The 16,020-nt window shown below is 41.8% G+C and overlaps 1 protein-coding gene across 1 annotated transcript in view; it reads right to left on the minus strand.

The window, feature by feature from the left end:
• LOC134357972 (collagen alpha-3(VI) chain-like) overlaps positions 1–16,020 on the minus strand; it is a 112,938-nt gene that overhangs the window by 73,533 nt on the left and 23,385 nt on the right. Inside the window, exons 5-7 of the mRNA XM_063069800.1 lie at positions 12,601–12,679; positions 3,536–3,681; positions 1,964–2,056 (exon numbers count right to left, since the gene is read on the minus strand). Coding sequence (XP_062925870.1) covers positions 1,964–2,056; positions 3,536–3,681; positions 12,601–12,679 — 318 coding nt within the window. The remainder of the gene's footprint in view (positions 1–1,963; positions 2,057–3,535; positions 3,682–12,600; positions 12,680–16,020) is intronic.

A 16,020-nucleotide genomic window follows, 5' to 3' on the forward strand; every position in this document is an offset into this window, starting at 1 on the left:
CTCAATCAGATCTCCCCTCAATCTCCTTAATTCCAGCGTGTACAAGCCTAGTCTCTCTAACCTCTCTGCGTAAGACAGTCCGGACATCCCAGGAATTAACCTAGTGAACCTACGCTGCACCTCTTCCACAGCCAGGATGTCCTTCCTTAACCCTGGAGACCAAAACTGCACACAATACTCCAGGTGCGGTCTCACCAGGGCCCTGTACAAATGCAAAAGGATTTCCTTGCTCTTGTACTCAATTCCCTTTGTGATAAAGGCCAACATTCCATTAGCCTTCTTCACTGCCTGCTGCACTTGCTCATTCACCTTCAGAGACTGATGAACAAGTACTCCTAGATTTCTTTGTATTTCTCCCTTACCTAACTCAACACTGTTCAGATAATAATCTGCCTTCCTGTTCTTGCTCCCAAAGTGAATAACCTCACACTTATTCACATTAAACACCATCTGCCAAGTTTCTGCCCACTCACCCAGCCTATCCAAGTCACCTTGAATTCTCCTAACATCCTCATCACATGTCACACTGCCACCCAGCTTAGTATTATCAGCAAACTTGCTGATGTTATTCACAATGCCTTCCTCTAAATCATTGACGTAAATTGTAAACAGCTGTGGTCCCAATACCGAGCTGTGTGGCACCCCACTAGTCACCACCTGCCATTCTGAGAAACACCCATTCACTGCTACCCTTTGCTTTCTATCTGCCAACCAGTTTTCTATCCATGTCAATATCCTCCCCTCAATGCCATGAGCTCTGATTTTACCCACCAATCTCCTATGTGGTACCTTATCAAATGCCTTCTGAAAGTCAAGGTACACCACATCCACTGGATCTCCCGCGTCTATCTTCCTGGTTACATCCTCGAAAAACTCCAATAGATTAGTCAAGCATGATTTGCCCTTGGTAAATCCATGCTGGCTTGGCCCAATCTTATCACTGCTATCAAGATATGCTGCTATTTCATCTTTAATAATGGACTCTAGCATCTTCCCCACTACTGATGTTAGGCTAACAGGGCGATAGTTCTCTGTTCTCTCCCTCCCTCCTTTCTTAAAAAGTGTGATAACATTAGCCATTCGCCAATCCTCAGGAACTGATCCTGAATCTAAGGAACATTGGAAAATGAACACCAATGCATCCACAATTTCCAGAGCCACCTCCTTTAGTACCCTAGGATGCAGACGATCTGGACCTGGGGATTTGTTAGCCTTCAGTCCCATCAGTCTACTCATCACCGTTTCCTTCCTAATGTCAATCTGTTTCAGTTCCTTTGTTACCCTATGTCCTTGGCCTATCCATACATCTGGGAGATTGCTTGTGTCTTCCTTAGTGAAGACAGATCCTTGTTTAAGATTAAGATTCCTTGATTAAGTGCACTCTTCTGATAACTGATGTTAGAGGAAGGTCACCTTAGTCCTGTGAATGGTGTTTGCAATATTATATTTACTGTTCCAAACACTCCACTTATGTTTGGGATAATAAATATAGTATTGTGAAAAGCATATGCTTTCAAAACACTGCCTTCCTTTTCTTCCTCAGTTTCCTCTCTTCCAATATAGTGACAGTAAAAGATGGCCGATAGGAATTTCACCCTGCTGTTGAGAGGTTCCCACTGTAGAGAACAATTGTGTCCATCATCTCCCCGGTGCAAGAGCATTAGGAGCAATCCATAGAAGTCAAATCATAAGAAATATAATTAATGCATTTCCATGTATTCCAAGTGAATTGTAATTGTAATTAAGGAAGTAGTAACAACTGTAGTTATGTGAAACAAATAGGCATTGGAGGTGTAGACTTCAGGAAGGGCCAAACTGTGTTTGGAAATTTGGTTGTATCTTTCTCAAGGTGGAAATTCCTTCAGTAATTAGTCACAGTGCTGATAAATCCCAAACTTAGGCCATTACATTTTCACGAAGCTTCATTCCAGTTGGATTTTACATCTTTAGCACAGGGACTTACCTGAACCCCTTTCTTACCCCTTGGCCCTTTGGCACCTGGTTCTCCTATGCATTTGCAGAGGACACAGCAGCATTCCTTTTCCACAATTGCATTCTAGGAGAAACATGTACATGGGTTAATGCTTCGCATGGCACGAGTACAAATTCACTGCTGGATAGCAGCTTAAAGCTACAATTTTTCCCCATTTAAAATAAGTGTTATTCTATTTAAGGCTTCTTAAGGTTGATATTACCAGGGGTGGTAATGGAGACAAGCTCCCACTACCTATTAAATACTCGCAATGACATGTGCCTCAAATAACCCCTGATAACCAAGTCCAGTTCCTGGCCTTTGCGCGTGGTTTAGCTACTAAGCCCTGCAGAACCATTTCTACCGACAGGAGAAGGGGCAAAGGCAGGTTACTGGCATCTCAAACCAGTCACTTTGGGCAGATGGGGTTCAACAGCTGTGGTTGGCAGCTTATCTAGGAGAAGGAAAACTCTGATCTCAAACCTCTGCTGCCTTGCAGCATTACCCACTCATGGGGAAGGCTTCAGGAGTAAACCCCAAGGGAAAATCTGGAGTTGGAGTCCCTAAGGCAGTCCTACATTGAGTTCAATGCTGACTGACAACTCCTGCAATGCTGCTGGTATCGGTCTCTGCCATTCCTTTGGGTTCATCAGATGCATGGATAAGGGAACCTTGCTACGTGAGCAACAGCTTGCTCTCTATATCATCAGGCTTGTGTATCTGGACAACAAGGATGCAACAATCCATGGTTGACGCTGACTGACAGAGGCTCCACTCACTCACTACTCTATTTAAATCATGTAGAACTAAATAAAGTCTGAAGAGTGGCATAATCTTCACTAATGTGGTGTTATTCTCATCCATAGATTACTGGACAACTAAAAAGAAGCATTTGTGGATTTGTGGAATCAAGTGTGCCATGCAGATTATAATAAGTAGGTTATCAAAAATGAAATGAGTAATGGCAAAGTAATTGCAAAATAGAGCAGAACTTATTTAAGGATGGTGTTATTGAAAGAATTAGCGGGAGTTAAACAGTAAATGTAAAGAAAATCACTACAGATTTTAGCAAATGAAATAAAAGCAGAAGGAGATCAGGAAACATCTGAGGAGAAGGAAGCAGAAGTTAATGTACCAGGTTGATGATACTTCTCATTTTGATGAACATTTCTGAAGAACCATCAATGACAGGCCTGAATGAAAGATCACCAGCATGAAATATTAATTCTGTTGCGCATTCCACAGTTATTGCAGGGATGATGAGTTGTTACAGTATTTTATATGCACCTGATTTTTTTCTGCTTTTTTGTTATAATAAACATGTCATTGGGCAGAAATATCTGAACAAGGATTGATCTGGTAAAGAGGAAATTCATATAATCTGTAACAAAAATGAACTGAATTCTGTTTTGGTCATTATAGAAGCAGAAATGCTATTTTTGAAAGCAAAAAAAAACAAACTGGATAAATTAAGGCCAATGGGGAAAAATCAGAAATAGCAGCAATAGTAAAAATACTTCTTAAAATTTGCTAAGAATAATTGTTTTAATAGAGTTTACATACTATTTGTGTGTGTAAAGCATTTGCTATATCCGCCATTTCAATTGATAGTGCTTTCTTATATCCAAATCCTCTTCCAAATTCAATAGAAGATAAGTCACGAACATTTTGTGCACCCTCTAGAGCCACAGCAATGAGTGCATTGATACCTACAATAATAAAATTTCTATTTATTAATTGTACAATACATGTTTGAATATGATCAAAGATTTTGATTGAATATTTGGCCCATTTACAAGTTAAGGAATACACTTTCTTTTAAGAAGAATAATTACGCAATGATCTATTACTAAATATTTTCACAGAACTCAAAAGAACATAAAATTGATTTTAGTCAATTGTCCTGACGAAGGGTCTCAGTCTGAAACGTCGACTGCACCTCTTCCTAGAGATGCTGTCTGGCCTGCTGTGTTCACCAACAACTTTGATGTGTGTTAATTGACTTTAGTTCCTAGTCATCGTATTCGTAGAGGAACCTTTTTAATGTCGACAGATATTTTGAGACCATCAGTAAAATGATTTGCAGAAATGTATTGGACCAAAATAATAAATAACAGCCTTCTGAATTCATTGCCTACACTGACAGAAGACAAATAGCCCCAGGGGTCAGATCCTTGAACACAGCTGGTGTCTCTTGGAGCTAGAATCCGGCATATGTTGATTATTTAGAAGAGCCAGAGAAAATCAGAAGAATGAGCCAGAAAGCTCAAGTCAAGTTAGTGTTGAAGTTCTGTAGTCAATAAATGAGAATATATGTTATAATTTGTCAGCTATAAACTGGATTTTTGCTTCTGGCCTGGGCACTATCAATAATAAAACTAAACTCTCTGAGGGTTGAAATATAATCAGATCAGGTTAAGTGGTGGAGTGGGTGACTATGAAGTGGAGAAGAGCTGGAGTGAAATTCTGAAAGGTCACTGAGTTGCTTTCTTAGGCTGGAAGATATAGTCATAGGGTATGGGATCGGTTATTAAAAGCTGAGATTACTGAAATAACAAGTTGTTTCTTCAGTGGGTTATAATCTTTTGGAGTTCTCTTCCACAATGCTCAGAAATTGAGTGTACTTGAGGCTGAGATGGAAGCGCACCAGGGGAATCAAGTGAAATGGGGTTTGCCAGGAAAATGGTCTTGTGGATTAGTGAACTATTGAATGCTGGAGCCGGACCATCAACTAATCCTTTCCTAATCATCATCAAAGAATTTAAGAGGCCATTTCCTGGCCTGTAACCAGGAATGGGCAGGAAGGAAAAATAATTATATTCAATGCAACACGCACAACATGCAGGAGGATCTCAGCAAGTCAGGCAACATCTATGGAAATGAGTAAACATTCGAGGTTTTGGGCCAAGACCCTGCTTCAGGACTGAAAAGCAAGGGGGGGATGTCAGTATAAAATGTGGGGAGAGGGGAAGGATGATAGCTAGAGGGTGACAGGTGGGTAGGAAAGGTAAAGGGCTGGAGAGGAAGGATTTAATAGGAGAGGAGGGCAGACCATAGGTGAAAGGGAAGGAGGAGCGGACCCAGGGGAGGTGATAGACAGATGAGGAGAGGTACGAGCCCAGAGTAGGGAATAGAAGAAAAGGGGAAGATGAGCAAAAAAAAATAACCAAAAGAAGAATTCGATATTCATGCCATCAGGTTGGAGACCACCCAGATGGAATATAGGACACAAGAAGAGGGCATGGACAACATGTCAGAACAGGAATGGGAATTGGAATTAAAATGTTTGGCCAACAGGAAGATGGAGCAGAGGTGCTATACGAAGTGGTCCCCCAATTTATGATGGGTTTCACCAGTGTAGAGGAGACCACGCTGGGAGCACCGAACACAATAGGTGGCCCCAGCAGATTCACAAATGAAATGTTGCCTCACCTGGAGGACTGTTTGGGGTCCTGAATGGAGGTGAGGGAGGAGGTGAATGGGCAGGTGCAGCACTTTGGCTGCTTTCAGGGATAAGTGCCAGGAGGGAGATTAGTGGGGAGGGACCAATGGACAAGGGAATCACAGAGGGAGAGGTTCCTGTGGAAGGCGGTGCGTGGGGGTGAGATAAAGTTACATTTATGGTAGGATCCCTTTAGAGATATGGAATTTGTGGAGAATGACGTGTGGGATGTGGAGGCTGATGGGGTGGTAGGTGAGGACAGGAGGAACTCTATCACTGTTAAGATGGTGAGAAGATGGGGTGAGTGCAGATGTTTGCGAAATGGCGGAGATGCAGTGAGGGCAGTATCAATGGTGGAGGAAGGGAAACCCCATTTTCTGAAGAAGGAGGACATCTTTGATGTTCTAGAAAGGAAAGCAAATGTAGTGGAGATGAAGGAACTGAGAAAAGGTAATAGCATTTTTACAAGGGATAGGATGGGAAGAGGCATATTCAAGATAACCATGAGAATAGGTAGTTTATAAAAGATGTCGGTTGACAGTTTGTCTCCAGAGATGGAGATAGAGAGATCGAGAAAGGGGGGGAGGTGTCAGAAGTGGAGAAGTGAATTAAGGGCAGGGTGGAAGTTGGAGGTAAATTGATGAAATTGACAAGCTCAGTATAGGTACGTATATGAAGCAGCGGAGGAAGAGTCGAGGAGCATTACCGAGAAATGCTTGGAACATGGTTTGTTCTACATAGCCAAGGCAGGCATAAATGGGGACCATGCATGTGCCCATGGCTAACCCCCGAGACTGGGGAAAGTGGTAAGAGTCGAAGGAAAAATTTTGAGCGTGAAGACCAGTCTGCCAGACAGAGGAGGGTGGTGATGGTGGGGAACTGGTTGGTTCTCTTATTGAGAAAAAAACAGAGAGCTTTAAGGCCTTCTTGATGGAAATGCTATTTTTATTGGTGTTAAGTAAAAAATGTGGAAGTTTTAAAACAGCCATATACAAACCCTATTCAGCAATAAATCTTTATTTTTCCTTTTACTACCACTCATGTTGGATGATATTCCAGTGTTTCAACCAGATTTCCAAAGACGTATAACCCACTGAATAAAGGTACCACCAGGTTGACTAGTACTTCTCCAGGAGTGAAAATTTCCCTGAAGTCCCAAATCTCTGATTTCTTGATCAAAATATCAAAGAATGAACTTTATTTGCTATATACATTTACATGCATATGTTTCAGGAACTTGCTGTGGTGTGTTGGTCAGGGTGCAGCGTGCAACAATACACAACAACATTCAGCAATTATAAAGAACAACAATTATAAAAATTAAAGTTGGGGTTGATGTACAGATACGGAATAAAATGTACATAAATACTAGCATGTGTTTACAATGTAAACAGTACTATAAGAAGTGGTTTAAAGTGACAGTGCAGTGATGGGGGTAATAAATAGAGGGGTGGGGTTAACTAGAATGGCTGATCAGTTTAACAGCCTGGGGAAGGAACACTTAAGATGGTATTTCGAGAAGAGAGCTTTCAGAGAGGGTAGTTTACAGGGTAGGTAGTGTCCACAATGACTTTTCCTGCCTGCTTCTCTGTGCTGGATACATGCAAGTACTGCAGTGATGGTAGACTGCAGCCAATAACCTTTTCTGCTGATCTGATAGTTTGCTGTAGCTTTTGTGTACTGTGAGAGGATACTGCACCAATCCAGACTGCAATGGCTGACGTGAGGATGCTCTCTACGATAGCAATGTAGAACTGCATCAATATATTCTGGAGTAAATAGGATTTTACCAAATGCACAAGACATACATCCTTTGCCGAGCCTTTTCGTTAATGAAGAAGATATGGTTCTCCCGTATGAGGTGCTATGAAATAATTACGCCCAGGAATCTGGATGTTGAAGTGGTGCTGAGTTGTCGAGGATTAGACACGTTTCTTCTGAAGCTGATATGCATCTCCATGGTTTAGAGGGCATTCAGCTCCAGGACACTAGCTTGTTTACTTCCTGGTGGTAATAGTGAGTAGTCCAATGACAGTGGTGCCCTTTCACTAACTTTATCAATTTAACCAATGGATCACTAGAGATGCAGTCATTGGTGTTTAGGGAAAATAGGAACGGGGAGAGAACACACCCCTGTAGGGCACCAGTGCTAAATATCAGGACGTGCAGACGTGTTCTTCTCACGCTCTTAAACTTTTCGATGATTTTAAGTTCCATGGCCCCCACCGCTTTATTTTCGCCATGGATTTCCAGTCCCTATATACTTCCATCCCCCATCAGGAAGGTCTCAAAGCTCTCCGCTTCTTTTTGGATTCCAGACCTAATCAGTTCCCCTCTACCACCACTCTGCTCTGTCTAGCGGAATTAGTCCTTACTCTTAATAATTTCTCCTTTGGCTCCTCCCACTTCCTCCAAACTAAAGGTGTAGCTATGGGCACCCATATGGGTCCCATCTATACCTGCCTTTTTGTTGGCTTTGTGGAACAATCTATGTTCCGTACCTATTCTGGTATGTGTCCCCCACTTTTCCTTCGTTACATCGACGACTGCATTGGCACTGCTTCCTGCACGCATGCTGAGCTCGTTGACTTTATTAACTTTGCCTCCAACTTTCACCCTGCCCTCAAGTTTACCTGGTCCATTTCCGACACCTCCTTCCCCTTTCTAGATCTTTCTGCCTCTGTCTCTGAAGACAGCTTATCTACTGATGTCTACTATAAGCCTACTGACTCTCACAGCTATCTGGACTATTCCTCTTCTCACCCTGTCTCTTGCAAAAAAGCCATCCCCTTCTCGCAATTCCTCCGTCTCCGCCGCATCTGCTCTCAGGATGAGGCTTTTCATTCCAGGACGGGGGAGATGTCCTCCTTTTTTAAAGAAAGGAGCTTCCCTTCCTCTACCATCAACTCTGCTCTGAAACACATCTCCCCCATTTCACGCACATCTGCTCTCACTCCATCCTCCCGCCACCCCACTAGGAATAGGGTTCCCCTGGTCCTCACCTACCACCTCACCAGCCTCTGGGTCCAACATATAATTCTCCGTAACTTCCGCCATCTTCAACGGGATCCCACCACTAAGCACATCTTCCCCCCCCCCCCGCTTTCCACAAGGATCGCTCCCTACGCGACTCCCTTGTCTATTCGTCCCTCCCATCCCTCCCCACTGATCTCCCTCCTGGCACTTATCCTTGTAAGCGGAACAAGTGCTACACATGCCCTTACACTTCCTCCCTTACCACCATTCAGGGCCCCAGACAGTCCTTCCAGGTGAGGTGACACTTCACCTGTGAGTCGGCTGGGGTGATATACTGCGTCCGGTGCTCCCTATGTGGCCTTCTATGTATTGGTGAGACCCGACGCAGACTGAGAAATCGTTTTGCTGAACACCTATGCTCTGTCCGCCAGAGAAAGCAGGATCTCCCAGTGGCCACACATTTTAATTCCACATCCCATTCCCATTCTGACATGTCTATACACGACCTCCTCTACTGTAAAGATGAAGCCACACTCAGGTTGGCGGAACAACACCTTATATTCCGTCTGGTAGCCTCCAACCTGATGTCATGAACATTGACTTCTCTAACTTCCGCTAATGCTCCACCTCCCCCTCGTACCCCATCCGTTATTTATATACACGTTCTTTCTCTCACTCTCCTTTTTCTCCCTCTGTCCCTCTGACTATACACCTTGCCCATCCTCTGGGCTTTCCCCCCCTCCCCCTTTTCCTTCTCCCCGGACCTCCTGTCCCATGATCCTCTCATATCCCCTTTGCCAATCACCTGTCCAGCTCTTGGCTCCATCCCTCCCCCTCCTGTCTTCTCCTATCATTTTGGATCTCCCCCTCCCCCTCCCACTTTTAAATCTCTTACTATCTCTTTCCTCAGTTAGTCCTGACAAAGGGTCTCGGCCTGAAACGTCGACTGTACCTCTTCCTAGAGATGCTGCCTGTCCTGCTGTGTTCACCAGCAACTTTGATGTGTGTTGCTTGAATTTCCAGCATCTGCAGAATTCCTCGTGTTTGTGCAGATGTGTTTGCCTGGTCTCACATACTGCATCCTGTCAGAAAGGAAGTTTGTGATCTACATGCAGGCGAGACATGGAATGTTAAGTTTGGTGAGTTTCCTTTGCAGAGGCTCGGGGATGATGGTATTGAAGGTTGAACTGAAATCAGCAAAGAGAATCCTGAATTACGTGCAGAGAAGCTGAGATACCTCAATTCCTAATCACCTAATGAATTCACTTGCTCCCACCTCCAATCAGTTGATGGTTTCTACCCTTGGTTACTCAATAGTTCTGGTTCCTGGTCACCTGACAGCCACAACTGCTCTGATCCTGATCAGTTGATGATTCAACTTGATGGGTCTGCTCCTAATCACCCGATCATCCCAATGGGCCTTATCTATGATCAGCTGATCGCTCTAACTCTTGGTTGCTCAGTTGGCCAGACTACTGAGCACTCAGATTTGCTGTACCATCAGTGGTTTATCCTCATATTCAGCCTAAACTCCAAATGTGCTCCAGATCACCAGTCATCGCTCCTCCCTGTTCCCCTGCACATGGACTCTGGCTCAGATAGTACCTACTTTAGATTAAAGTCCGTCACGAGGCCGGCGCTTATGCCAGTTTCCGTGGCGTGAAGCGACTGAGAGCACGAGACTCTCCCCCGGATAGGACGCCAGCCTATCGTGAGGTTAACCCCCAGCATTTTTGCCGGTACCCATTCTCAGCTGGGTAGACTGGAGCACTGTGTGGTTAAGTGCCTTGCTCAAGGACGCACACGCTGCCCCGGCTGAGGCTCGAACCCACGACCTTGAGATCGCTAGTCCAACGCCCTAACCACGTGGCCACGCGCCGCCTATTATGATGTGATAGAATATAAAAGCATTGTTCTTCTTGCTATGAGAAATATACTTAATCACTGCTGATGTCAAGTCAACATGATATATGCTTGTCACATGCATCACTGGATGGCGGGGTCATGGTCATTTACGACTCAAGACTGAAGATTGAAGATTCAAGTTTACTTATCACATGTCCATCGAAATATACAGTAAAATGTGTCATTTGCATTAGTAACCAACACACCTGTGCACTACCAAGGTTCAGGAAGTGCTTACCGAGGAAAAGGTGTTTTAGACATTATATAAATTTCTTTTAAATAATGATACTGATATTACTCTCAATAGGTCTGACCTCTTTAACAGGAGAGTAATTATGTGAAATCCCTCTTTCGGTATCCACTCAAACAGTGGATGAATAGAAGTTTGGAGAGCTGCATCACAATGTGACCAGAATGAATGTGTTCATATGTATTTCCAATCTCACTGCAGGGCTTTGATAAACCTAAAGAAAAGTCTTTTTACAGAAAAGATTCCTGAACAATAACAGGTTCTGTTATATTTTATGAGAATTAGTCTGATTTTCCAAGGCAGCTGATGCAGATATTTGGTTGAGTAATGTCTGGGCAATGCTGACAAACAGGAAACACCTAATTGCAGCATGACAGTTCAGAAGATAACATGATTACTCATCAGTAAAAGAACTGCCAATTATATATCAGTTGTACATTTACTTTCAGATGGCCATCCTTACATAAGTAAAAGACAATTTTCTTAAAGTAGCTTCAAGAATTTTTGTTTCCTAGCAACTCTTTATTTAAGCCAACATTAACAATATCATAACCCTACTCAGCAACATGGTTTATATTTTTCAAGTATGTTACAATAAATTACAATTGCAATCCGTATTTTTTTTCAGAATATTATTTGATTTTTTAAGTATTTTGATTGCCCCAATTATGGTCCCAATGCTTCCAAAGCAAAAACAATGTTTTTCACTGTACTTCAGTGTACAGTGTGTGTCAATAAAAAAACAATTTACCAATTAATTACCCTTTTGGCAGAATGGAAATATTAATACTTCTGCAAAAGGTGTTAATTAATACAAATTGCTTAAATTTCCCCGTTTGGTTTTCTTTTTTTCATTATTTTGTCACAATATGGAAATAGCTGTAATTGCTCTTCAATACTTAGTTTCAAAGATATCTAATTTAATCATAATCCCATATCCTTGGCTTGAAGCTTGCTAATATGAACACTGCTAACTGGAACAAAAACATAATATTCCAAGTGAATTTATCCTTGTGTTTTGCATGACCAACACCAAATTCATTATTCTACAATTCTTTGAATGTGGCTTTAAGTTTTCACTCAGGTAATAGAACAGCACATATTTTCTTAAACATTGCAGATAAATACAGTTGGCAATTTATAGTAAAGACTGCTAAAACAACATCAGATTATCTACTGGAACATCGATGAAATTACATTTTGTTTCTTTCTCCCTACAACTGATGTACGGTTGGATGAATACCGATAACTTACATTGGGGAACACCAAGATAGTATTTATCCTGCCCTTGATCTGCATCTATCAGAGGAGCTAATAAAGTGAAGAACGCTGGCTAATTTTTCACTTGTATAACTTGCAAAATTCCAGACTCCTTAGATATACCTATTCCAGTCAAACCCAGAACTGATATGAGTTGAATTTTCTAATCTGCGCAGTTTCTGCAGAATGCCATGGTGCTATACATTTGAGGTTTAGATTTATAATTAAATTTAAACACTTGGGGTGGTTTTTATCTGCTGGTTGCTTGTGATGTGAAAAAGGGAGGCCCAGCAACTGGATACACTTGAGGCCAGCCAACCATTCAATTTGTGTCAAGGTTTATGCTCTGCAGTTTGTAGGATATCACTCAGTGAATGAGCTACTCGAATGACTGAAATAGTTGTGTAATGAACGAAACAGCTAACATCATTTGTAAAACCCAGAATGCAGCTTTCATGAATAAATGGTGGAACACGTCTCTTAAGGGGACCACTGGAATCCATGCCAAAAACAAGAAACTTGACTGGGAAACTGTTAGTTAATTCTGGAGAACCCAGGAGGAATAAGACTACTTCTCATTCTCACTGTAATTCTGCCGTAGAGTCCCTCTAGATGAATTCACCACGTGCACTGCATAGTAGCTGTTGGATATCGCAATTTGACACAGCCCCAATGGCTCAGTTATCCAGTGATACACCAATTCCTATGGTTCTGCATCCAGTCCACACTGAGGTACGGAATCAGACTGCACGCCAAGTAACTCAGATAAAACTTAGATAAAAATGATATCTTTACCTTTTTCTCTGAGACTTCTGGTTGTTTTTGCAAATGCATCTTTAGAGCCATCCAAGCCATCTGTAAATATGATTATTACCTATAAAGAGATTGTGTTCGAGATAGTTATTATTAACTGTTAATTCTTCAATTAACGTATTTAGTGCTGGCAATACTGATATAAAGTGTAAGTTGTTAGGTGAAGTGGGGCTGATAATTTCCAAAATGTGGAACAACCAAAAGCTGAATCTAATTGTCCTCGCTTATAAGCAGAAAACTGATAAGCATTAACTTGATCTACTGACTGTGATATAGGCTTATCGCTACCATTTTCTCCCCACTCTCTTCAAAGTGTCTTGTCTTTCACAAAAGTAGCCAAGGAACTTCCAAATTGGATGGAAGTCTTTTCAAAATTATACAAGTTAGGAGCATAATAGAATGGCTAAGATACAAATGGTTAGGGCTGTACCACACTACATTCTGTCCATTAGCAAGGGACAATTAGTGTCTGATCCAGTAATCCTTAAAGAACAATTCCTCTTACTACGCTGTCAGCCCACAACACAATAACCCTTCACTTGTTATATTTTGCAGTGGGATTTGGTATTCTCCGTGAACTAAAGAGATATAATTGTCTACCCTGTCTGATTTCGGATCCCAAGAGAGGGAATTTGCAGAATGTCTATTAGATGGCTTTTTAGAGCAGCTTGTGCTTGAGCCCACTAGGGGATCAGCTATTCTGGATTACTAGGAAGAAGGTGCTTGGGATTCTGAAAGGTTGGAAAGTAGATAAGTCACCTGTACCAGATGGACTACACCCAAGGGTTCTGAAAGAGGTAGCTCGAGAGATAGTGGAAGGATTAGTAATGATCTTTCAAGATTAAGTAGATTCTTGCATGGTTCTGGAGAAACAGAAAATTACAAATTTCACTCCACTCTTCAAGAAGGGAGGGAAGCAGGAGCAGGGTAATTATAGGCTAGTTAGACTGACTTCAGTGGTTGGGAATATGCTGGAGCTGATTGCTAACGATGAGATTTTAGGGCACTTGGAGGCACATGATAAAATGGGCCAAAGTCAGCATGGTTTCTTTAAGGAGAAATCTTGCCTGACAAAACTGTTGGAATTCATTGAAGAAATAACAAGCAGAATATAGAAAGGAGAATCAGTGAATGTTGTGTACTTGGATTTTCAGAAGGCCTTTAACAAGGTGCCACACACGAGGCTACCTAGCAAGTTATTACAGGAAAGATATTGGCATGGATAGAGCATAGGCTGATTGGCAGGAGGCAAAGAGCAGAAAGAAAGGGTGTCTTTTATGATTGGCTGCTGGTGACAAGAGGTTTTCTGCAGGGGCCGATATTGGGTCCACTTCTTTATGTGTAGCAATGATTTAAGTGATGGAAATGATGGCTTTGTATCTAAGTTTGTGGAGATACAAAGGCAGGTGGAGAGGCAGGTAGAGTTGAGGAAGCAGGGAGGTTGCAAAAAGGCAGACAGATTAGGAGACGGGCAAAGAAGTTGCAGATGGAATTTAGTTTAAGGATGTGTATGATCATGCACTTTGGTAGAAGTAATAAAATGTGGGCTATTTTCTAAATGGGGAGAAAATTCAAAAATCTGTTGTCCAAAGGGACTTAGGAGTACTCATGCAGGATTCCCTAAAGGTTAGCTTGCAGGTTGTGTTGTTGGTGAGGAAATCAAATGCAATGTTAGCATTCATTTCTAGAGCAGTTAGAATATAAAAACAAGGATGTAATGCCTAGACTTTATAAGGCACTGGTGAGGCCTCACTTGGAGTATTGTGAGCAGTTTTGGGCTCCCTATCTAAGAAGGAATGTGCTGATACTAGGGAGTGTTCAAAGGAGGTTCACAAAAATGATTCCAGGATTGAAAGGCTTATCATATGAGGAGCATTCAAAGGCTCTGGGCCTTTACTCACTGAATTTTAGAAGAATGAGGTGGGGTCTCATTGAAACCTATCCAATGCTGAAATGCTTGGTTAGCGTCGATGTGGAGATGTTTCCTCCAGTGGACTAAAGGGCACAATCTCAGAACAGAGGGACTTCCATTTAGAATGGAGGTGAAAAGGAATTTCTTTAAACAGAGGGTGGTAAATCTGTGGAATTTGTTGCTAGAGGCTGCTATGGAGGCCAGGTCATTGAATGTATTTAAGGTGGAAGTTCATAGAGTCAAGATGTAAAAGGTTACTGGAAGAAGGCAGAATAATGGGTTTGAGAGGGAAATGGATCAGCTATGATCAAATAGCAGAGCAGACTCAATGGACTATGTGGCCTAAATCTGCTCCAACGTCTTATGGTGTATGGTCTATCTACAGCCAATTTTGCATTTATCCCTGGTGTGCCCTAACAAGTAAAATATAGCTTAGGTGCATGTCCCCATCCCTTCTTGATCTCATTCAACTTGTTATTGAGGATTTTCTGTCATAGGCGCCAACTCATTTCACCCATACAATATGCCAACAAGACATATGTGTTATATGACATGGTGAATAGTGATGGTATGATAAAAGTTGTGGTTTAAAATTTAGTTTTCAAATATACAGCCAGTTTGATAGTTAACTTTAATCATGAGGTTAATGAAGAATATTGGGAAAATTTAATCAACCGACATCATAGACTTTAAATGATGTTCAACAATCCCAATCAAGATTGATAAGTAACGCTGAGCTGCTTTGTAGGTTCATCCTTATTTTGTGCTTCATATCTGGTTGTTTAGCACCCACTTGCTTGCACAATATTCTTCTGACCATTTAACAGTTTATCAGCCTCAAATATGACAAGGAAAGCCTAAATATAGTTATGTACAGGTAACTACCCTGCACCTTACACTCTAATGTCACAATGAAAGTCACCTGCAAAACTGTACATTTGAAAGAATGACAGCTAAATTTTAAACCATAACTTTTATCATTGTCACCACCTTGTGTTGTTTGAAAGTCCAAAATTTAAAGTAAATTATTATCAAAGTACATATATGTCACCATATAGTGCCTTGAGATTCTTTCTTTTTTGGAGTCATTTATTATAGAATAAAATAGAATCAATGAAAAAATACACATGAACAAAGACTGACAAACAGAAGACAGACTAGACAAATAAAATAAAATAAATAACTAATACGGAGAACATGAGTTGTAGAGCCCTTGAACGTGAGTCCATAGTTTATAGAATCAGTTCAGGGTTGAGGTGAATGAAGTTATCCAGGCTGGTTCAGGAGCCTGGTGGTTGCAGAGTAGTAACTGTTCCTGAACCTGATGGTGTGGAACCTAAGGCTCCTGTCCCACCTTCTCAATGACAGCAGTGAGGAGAGAGTATGGCGTGGATGGTGATGGTCCTTGGTAATGGACGCTGCTTTCTTGTGATAGCATTCCTTGTACATGTGCCCAGTGGTGAGTGGGGCTTTGCCTGTGATATACTGGA

Source organism: Mobula hypostoma, chromosome 17 (assembly GCF_963921235.1).
Source record: "Mobula hypostoma chromosome 17, sMobHyp1.1, whole genome shotgun sequence".
Lineage (NCBI taxonomy): Eukaryota > Metazoa > Chordata > Chondrichthyes > Myliobatiformes > Myliobatidae > Mobula > Mobula hypostoma.